The 9,295-nt window shown below is 38.0% G+C and overlaps 1 protein-coding gene across 1 annotated transcript in view; it reads right to left on the bottom strand.

Annotated features, from left to right (window-relative positions):
* LOC109830033 (premnaspirodiene oxygenase-like) overlaps nt 1–1,171 on the bottom strand; it is a 2,141-nt gene extending 970 nt beyond the window's left edge. Inside the window, 2 exon segments of the mRNA XM_020397185.1 lie at nt 216–783; nt 785–1,171. Of these exon segments, the coding sequence (XP_020252774.1) occupies nt 216–783; nt 785–1,119 (903 nt within the window). The 5' untranslated portion in view covers nt 1,120–1,171.

Genomic DNA, 9,295 nt, shown 5'->3' with positions numbered 1-9,295 from the left:
AAACTGATGATCTGAGTAGTTTTCCATATACTGAAATTTGAACGGCAGTTTTGGAATACGCATTGCTTAAGGGGCATATATTAATAAACCAAGAAATATCTTAAAAATCCAATAGAAATAGTACAAGATACAAATAGAGTGGAAAGTGTTAATGATGCTATTTAATTCTTTTGAAACAAAAGATTTTTTTTTTAAAGGCGAAGAGATGTACAAACCAAAATCACAGCCTTCAGGTTGTCAAAGGTTATAGGGATCTCCAAATCACTGCGTTCCTTCACCTTAAGCAAAACATCAACCAAATCCTCCTCCTCCTCCTCCTCGTTCTTCACCTTCTTTCTATGATCCTCAATTATCTCATCAAGAATCCGATCAAACTCGTGGTGCGCCCTCTCCAACCTCGACCTCATACCGCTCAAAACATCGACATACGCTAGCGACGGGAAAAGATCAGCCACGTTAAACCCCGTGACAAGCCTCAGCCCCTCCTTCGCCGTCTCGATGAACCTCTTCTGCTGCCTGCATTTATCTCCAAACGCCGCTCTCGCCACCAGCGTATTAAACAGCTCCCTAAACTTAGAACTAGCGTTGACAGGTCCCAAGATTTCATTGTTGATGTCTTTGAGGAGATTGGAGACTTCTTGGTGTCGAAGAGAGGAGAAGGACTTGACGCGCTTGGAGGTGAGGAGCTCCCTGACGAGGATCTTCTTGAGCTGGCGCCAGTAGTCGCCGTAGGGGGAGAAGGAGATGCTGGTGCAGTTGTAGCTCAGGGTTGTGGGTGCGGCAGGCGAAGCTGAGGTCGTGGGTCTTGAAGACATCTTCGGCCGCGGCTCCGGAGGAAATGATCACGTTATCGACTTGGCCGAGGCGGAGGAGCATCACAGGCCCGTAGTGGAGGGCAAGGTCGCGGAGCTTGTGTTGGGGGAGGGAGAAGAGGAGGTGGTGCAGGCTTCCGATGATGGGGAGTTTCGAGGGTCCTGGTGGGAGTTTTGTCGGTTTCGATTTCGATTTGCTTTTGAATAATGATGTCAATAGTAGGGGTGCGAACAGTAGAGCAGTTGTGAGGAAGAAGATTGGTATTAGGGAGGAGGGAGTATTGATTAGTTGTTGGAGGAGATCCATGGGATTAGTGTTCCAACTCTACTTTGGTTCATGCTCTTCTTCAACCTGCTATTAGATATATATATAGATATATAAGCTTGAAACATATATCACATGGAAGGCAATAATAGTCTTTGTCACGAGATGCCCTATGCATAGAAAGGTACAAATGCATACAGACACATGAATGCATATCTGGTCAGGAGTACACTCCATATTCGAGTATAGTATTATGGAACGTTACAGAAAGCAGTTAAAATCTCCAAGCAGTCTTTTTGAGTAAGGGGCTGTTTGTTTCACCCTTTTATAGAATAGGATTAGTATTTGGGCTCTGACAGTGGCATTTTCGTAATTTTTGGATTCTTTGTGAATCCTATTCTGGAGTTTGGCTCAGCAAAAATTTTGGGATTTCAATTCTCTTAAAGTAGCTACAGTTGTCCTTTTTTATAGAAACCCAATTCCGAGCTTTGGGTTCGGATTTGGGCGAGATTTCTGACAGTGAGCTATGTCGTCGATTCCGATTCCTCATCTTCACGATTTCGATCCCTAAAATCTGGAATCCCTAAAATCCAGATGAGGCAATATTTGAGATGAGATTGCAGCCTACATTGAATTGGCAATGTCTAGGCGAGGCAATTCATCTTTATAATACAATCTGTAATAAACATGTTTAAGTTATAGGTGGGGCAATCAATGATGACAAGTTGATCTATTACTGAGCCATACAATATCAATAAGAATTTGTACCCAGTTCAAACAACAGTTTTCATTACATCCTCAGTAGTTTTTGCAAGTACAGGTACATGACATGAAGTTTGTAATAATTAAAATAACACAAAAAAATTGCTAAGAAAATTGCAGAAATTTTCCAAACTAGTAGTTGATTTTCGACAAGTCTCAATTCTTTCTTCAGCTTCTTTGATTGCAAAATATATTTTTCTCCGTACCTATTTTCTTTGACATATTGGCTTCCTTGGTTGCTTGATGACTCTCCTCTTTCTTCAGCCCATTCGAAAAAATTGCATTCTTTATTTGGGAATTTTGCACACCCCCAATAACACCTACCCTTATTTTTACCATTCTTGCACACTTTCATCGGTGTTCGGAGATGGCAGTCGCAATAAACTTCATAATCCTGCCAGCACTCTTCTGATATCATTTTCATGTCGGGACAGCAAATTGAAGACAATGGGAATTTTATAAATGCTGAAATTGAGAATGTTTGGATTAATTGTGAGGCCTCAAGGTGAATTTATAGCCACCAAGTTCCACTTCTAGCCGTTGCTACAGTGTTCTGACTAATACATTTAAAATCTGAATTTTTTGAGGCTTCAAAGAGCCGTTGCTACAGTGTTTCCAACACAAAATATGAAATAATTGCCTCTTCTAGCCGTTGCTACAGGAATATTTAAATTGATAAAGAGGCTGCTGTTGCTACAGTGTTTATTCCCAAAAAAAGAGACTTTTTGAAGCAAACATGGTATTAGGAATTGGACCAATTCTATAAATGTTAGATTCCTAATCCTTTGGGTGAAACAAACATAGAATGCCAAAAAAATAGGATTCCATAAAACTTCAACTTGTCTATAAAAATTTTATGGATTAGGTTGGAATCCATAAATAAAATAAGATTCCTAATCCTATTCCTACACTTTATTGAACCAAACAGGCCCTAAGTGAATCAAGATATTGCGCTCTGTTATAGTTACCTCAAATATTCAAATTCATATTGTTTTGGGAGTTTCTTTTTATGGCTTGGTTTGTTTTGATAAAAAGTCCTACTTACATTAGACTTTGCACAACCAATCATATTAGAGGTTTATTTCTACTTGGGCTCTTGTTGGGTTTTAGGACATGTGGACTTCTATTATTATTAGAACTCTTATTTCTTAGACAACAAGGAGTTGAGACCTTCAATGCTATATAAGAACAGTCTTTCAAGCCAATTAGATTCGTCAATCTCCAGAGCACCAATCAAAAAGAGAGAGTTCTTTTGTGAAGCCTATTTGATATTCTTCTCTTTTGTTCTTTTAGTTAAGAGTTGTATTAGGCTTTGGGGGTGTAATTTAGGATTGAGTGATTGAGAGATTTCACATTGTAATCCTCATGGTTTAGTAAAGCTATTCTCCTCCTTCGCCCGTGGACGTAGACTATAAGCCGAACCACATATATCTTTGTGTTCGTGTTTTCTCGATATTTTTCGTGCTCTCGTGTGATTGATATTAGCTTATCCTGTGGAGTTTGTCATAACAAATTGGTATCAGAGCCCTCAGCTATCGATCGGACGAGAAGATGATGACAACAACTATGAAGTGGGATATCGAGAAGTTTGATGGTAACATCAGTTTCATCCTTTGGGAAATTAGGGTGATCTCCGTGTTGACACAAAGCTGATTAAAGAAGGCTTTATTCGGGAAGTCGAAGAAACCAACTACTAAGACGAAGGAAGATTGGAATGAGTTGGATAATAGAGCTCTCATAGCGATCCAGTTATGTTTGACAAACGAAGTTTTGCAAGAAGTTCTTACGGAGAAGACAACCGCTGATTTATGGTCTAAATTGGAGGATTTGTATTTGACGAAGTAGCTCACTAATCGCCTCCTCTTGAGCAGCATTTGTACACACTTCGGATGTCGATAGGTACACCCATCAAATCTCATATTGGTAAATTTAATTCTGTGATACAGATTTGAGCAAGATTGATGTTAAGATCGATGATGAAGATCAAGTCTTATTGTTGTTGTGTACTTTGTCGTCTTCCTACAAACACTTCAGGGATACTATGGTTTATGGTTGAGATTCTATTGGCATCAAGGACATTAAAGAGAACTTGTTGAATAAGAAGAAGATCGAAAAAAGAGTTAACCATAAGTAAAAATGGTGATAAAGCTGAGGGCTTGTTTGTTCGAGGAAGGTCGGAAGAAAGGGGCTTTGAAGGTAACATGTATAAGTCGAAGCATAGGAATTTAACCTGCAGATATTACAAGAAGAAAGGAGACATCAAGGTCGATTGTCACAGATTGAAGAACAAAAATAAACGAGAAGAGTATGAAGAAAAATCAAAGGAGGACTTCGCTAAAGCTGATATTGCTGAAGCTGTGATTTTGTTGGCTATAGATGATATAAACAGGAGGATGGATGATTGGATTTTGGATTCAGGATGTTCCTATCATATGTGTCCTAATCGAGATTGGTTCACCACTTATGAAGCTCTTGATGGTGGAATTGTTCTCATGTGGAATAACGCCTCATGCAAGACTATTGAGAAATGCACAATTTGGATTAAGATGCATGATGGAGTCATCAGGATTTTGACAAATGTTAGGCATGTTTGGGGTTTAAGGAAGAATCTCATCTCTTTAGGCACTCTTGATAGCATTGGGTGTAATATTTCAGGTGAAGGTGTAGTTCTTAGGGTTATATAAGGCTCTCTTGTGGTTAAGAAAGGAAAGAAGATTGGTAACTTGTATGTTTTGCAGGGTACTACTATTACCGGTTCAGCTGCAGTTGCATTATCGATATCAGGAGCTGATACTACTAGATTATGACATGTGAGACTTGGTTATATGAGTGAGCGTGGATTGACCGAGTTGAGTAAGAATGGATTTTTATGTGGACAGAGTACTAAAAAATTAGGATTCTGCTAGCATTGCATCTTTGAGAAGCAGAAAAATGTCAGCTTCAGTACGGCAGTGCATCAAACTAAAGGTACTTTAGATTATATTCATTCAGATCTTTGGGGACCTTCTCAAGTTGTCTCAAAGGGTGGTAGTTCCAAATATTTGTTGACATTCATTGATGACTACTCCAGAAACGTTTGGGTCTATTTTTTAAGAAATAAATATGAGGTGTTTGTGACTTTTAAGCAGTGAAATTTTTTGATTGAGAAGCAGACTAGGAGGCTGGTTAAGAGGCTTAGAACTGATAATGTCCTTGAGTTTTGTGGAGGGGAATTTAATGAGTTCTGCAAGAAGGACGGAATCGCTACACATCGTACAGTCCCTCGCATGTCGCAACAGAATAGAACGGTAGAACATATGAACAGAATCCTATTGGAGAAAGCTCGTTGTATGATGTTCAATGCAGGTTTAGGCAGGGAATACTGGGAGAAAGCAGTGAATACGACTTATTTTTTTGGTCAATGAAATAAACTTTTATTCATCTTCCAAATTTTGAAAATGTGACTACATCAAATCTTTACCAAATCATGTCTGGAAAGAAGCTAAAATTACAGACTTCTCAACAAGCTAGGCTAGCTTACATTTTCTCTAATCTTTCCTTCATATGATCAGAGATTTTTTTTCATCTAGAACTTTTGATAGGATAGATATCTTCACCTCTCAGAGTAACTGATCAGGTGCATGAACTTTTTGTTAGAAGATCCTCAAATTCCTCTCCTTCCAAATCCAATACACAGTTGCCGATAGTGCCATTCTTTTTATTTTCTTCATGAATCCCAGCCCCTTCAAATTAGTGCTATACCAGTTTATAATTTGATTCCAACTGCATGATCTCCAAGCATAGCCCAACCATTCCATCACTTCATTCTAGATATATGCAGAGTATTGACATTCAAAAAACAAGTGCTTACAGGTTTCCTGTTGATCCGAACACAAGACACATTGGTTTTCATTTATCATTCCCAGTCTGCATAATCTGTCTTTGTGTCAGGAGCCTGGAGAGGGTAGTTAACCACAATATGACTGAATGTTTAGGATAGTGTAGGGTTCCCCAAATTATATCCGACCAAGTTACATGTGTTGATGCTTGAGTCATAGCTTTATATATGGAAGATATCTGAATCTTTTCATTTATGTAACAATCATTTATTACTCTTTATAGATTATCTCTATCTCCAAATCTTCTTAAGGCCATATCCCTCACCTTGAGCAATTGCCTTCATATCCATGAGTCATTTCTCTTTGGTTGAACCTGCCATATATCCAATTGGTGTATGTAATTTTCATGCACCCATTTAATCCATAACAGATCTTTTTTGGTGTGTATCATCTATAGCAATTTGATTGCAACTGCATAATTCCAATCCCTTACAGTGAATAGGCCCAGTCCTCCCATCTTCTTGTCTTTACATATATCACACCATGAGACCAGGTGAACCTTGTGATCCCATAAGAAAGCAGAGCAAAGTTTATCTATCTTTTGTAACTCCTTTATCGGCAACACATAATTTCTTGTCTAGTAAATTTGAATCCCCAGAATAACAGATTTTATCAATTGAATTTTCACCACATATGACAATTTCCTCTTACTTTGTGTGAATACGGCTTGTTACTTAGTGAATCGGTCATCGTCTACTGTTATTAGTTATAAAACTCCAGAGGATGTTTGGTCTAATTAGCCTGTGGATTATTCTAATTTTAGAATATTTGGTTGCCCTGCATATGTGCATGTTAGTCAAGGGAAACTTGAGCCGCGAGCGAAGAAGTGCATATTCATGCATCGGGTGTTATAGGTTTTAAGTTGTGGTGTCCTGATCCGAAGTCTCCTAAGATTATTATCAGTCGTGATGTTACTTTTGATGAGTCTACTATGTTCCACCAAAAATAGTCACTAGTTTCAGTTGATAAGGCGCGCACTACAGGCCATAAGGTGGAGTTATAAATTCATGATTCAGTACTTCAGTAGGATAAGACTACAGGAGTTCAGCAGCCAGATCTTATTCAAGTAGATGAAGCACCTCAACAGCTACAGGAAGAACGAGAATACACTATTGCTAGAGATCGGTCTAGACGAGATATTCGACCACCGTGAAGATATGAAGATACGGTAGCTTATACATTGTCGGTTGATAATTTTGTGCCCTTTAGCTACTCAGAAGCTACTTCAGGTGATGACTTTGCTAAGCGTTACAGTCGTCGTGCGCATAATTCAGTCGATTTGTTGAGGAGGCCTCTTTCAGGTGGCAAGTTCACGCAGTGCTTGGACTTGATCGATACGTGCCACATTTAGATGCCCTACGGGGCTATTAGAGAAGGTGGAGTAAGCTATTTGGAGTGAAAAATTTTCTACGTATTTGAGTCAATGTGGAGATTTGTTATAGGTTACCTCAAATACTCAAATTCATATTGATTTGGGAGTTCCTTTTATGGATTGGTTTGTTTTGATCAAAAGTTCTATTTACATTAGACTTTGCACAACCAATCATATTAGAGGTTTATTCCTACTTGGACTCTTGTGTTAGACCCTAGAGGGGGGTGATTAGGGTCTTATGCTAATCTAATCCGATTTTATGCAAATTAAAACTAATTCAAACTATTCTTCTTGCAAGATAGATGTACAATATGTTATAAGCAAGAATAAGCAATATGAACAAATGAATATATCCTAGCAATGAGATATACTATGAAATATATGCAAGGATATATAAACTAACACGAGGGTGAAATAAACAATCTAAAAATGTGATAGGGCAATTGACAATTGTGACAAGAATGTAATGAACACTAAGCACAAATGAAACGCCAAAGTAAACTCAAACACAAGTAAATAATCACGGAGTTCAGACCTTCCGTCCTACGTCTCAGCTCCCCACTCCCAGGGAGAAATCCACTATCACAATCGGGTTTTCTACACTTACCCGAATAATGTTTACACCTCACACTCGGTTTCCTAGCTAACCGAAAACTTTATAATTAACAATCTTGCAATCTCACTCTACACCCTCTCAAGTGTTGGTCACAAACGTGTCTTCCTCAAGTGTTAGGAATTACAACCTCTCTCTAGGTATGTTACCTACCCCACTCCTCTTGGGACGATCCCCGACTCACACCACATACTTCTCTCGGTGTACAAGTGTATTACAAAGCGAGTCTCACAATTAAGAACGAATACAACAATAGTTGTTCTCTAGATGAGAACTCAATTAAGCTCACTCTTAATTGTTACAACTCCCTACAACCCAATTATACAATGTATGCAAATACAATAAGCTCAATGGTTGTGTGTGTAAGCAATGAGAAAATCAATCATAAACTCAATGTAAACCCTAGCTTAATAAAAATGATAAACAACAAAGAATTAATACAAAGCTAGTATTGAGTTTAGAAATTCTTCTTTGAAAAACAAGATGAAGAGATGGATTAAAATGAAGCCCAAGGAATATAGATGATCTCCTTCACTTGTGAAAAACTTCTTCACAAATAAAACTCTTTTAAACAAACACTAAACAAACTTTAAAACCAAACTAAACTTGTTTTAAAAACTTTCTTGGATGTATGGTAGTTAGGGTTTGAGGGGTTTATATAGGAAGAGAAACGAACAGCCAAATCCCCAAACAAATCAACAAAAATCCCAGAGAATCAGATTTATGATTCTGTACCCAATATAGCCGTTGGGCAATCGGCGGTCGACCGTGGGAATTTCGCAGTCGACCGCGAGCAACAACAGAAACTAAATACGGCTCTGGACAACAGACGGTCGACCGTGACGATCGCCCGATTGCATCTGATCGACTGCCACGATCGACCGTGATCCATGAAAAACTATCCTGAGTCTCTGGACTCAAGGGCGGTCGACCGTAAACTGATACATGAAGGTCGACCGTTGTGGTCGACCGAAAGCTGATATATGAAAAATGACAGGTTTGAAACAGTTTTCTGATTTTAAAACCCTGTTTAAAAATATCAAATAAATTTCAAAAATATAAAACTTTGGAAAATAATTGTAGACATGATAATACACATGCTACAAAAACTAATTTTCAAAAAGGACCTCCCAAATAAAAAATATCATCATTTTGCAAAATAGTCCAGAACATGAAAATGTGAACATATGAGTTTTGACATTTTAGCTTAACCATGCATGTTTTGAAACAATAAAATGATTTTATAGACTTGAAGAAAGATGTAAACTATTATTGTGAAGTCTATAAACAATGAATATAGTATTTTATCAAAATACACATATAATGCACTAAAACATGATTTCATACATAATATAAAACCTAAAACTAAATATACCCAAGCTTGTGATCTTCAACGAAGCTCTATCTTGGTACACTTGCGGATGAAACTTGAACTTGAATCTTTAACTTTGAATTGCGTAGGCTTCACTCCACAATTCCGCCAACCTCCATTGTATATGATCGTGAATGCGCAATTCCATCCATCCTTCAACCCGTTGTTTGTCTACAATAAATAAGAAAACACAAATACTAGACAAACAACATTAGTGGTAA

This window comes from Asparagus officinalis, chromosome 2 (genome assembly GCF_001876935.1).
Source record: "Asparagus officinalis chromosome 2, Aspof.V1, whole genome shotgun sequence".
Classification (NCBI taxonomy): Eukaryota; Viridiplantae; Streptophyta; class Magnoliopsida; order Asparagales; family Asparagaceae; genus Asparagus; species Asparagus officinalis.
Note: the sequence above shows the minus strand (reverse complement) of the source record. Positions and strands in the feature narration are given on the sequence as shown.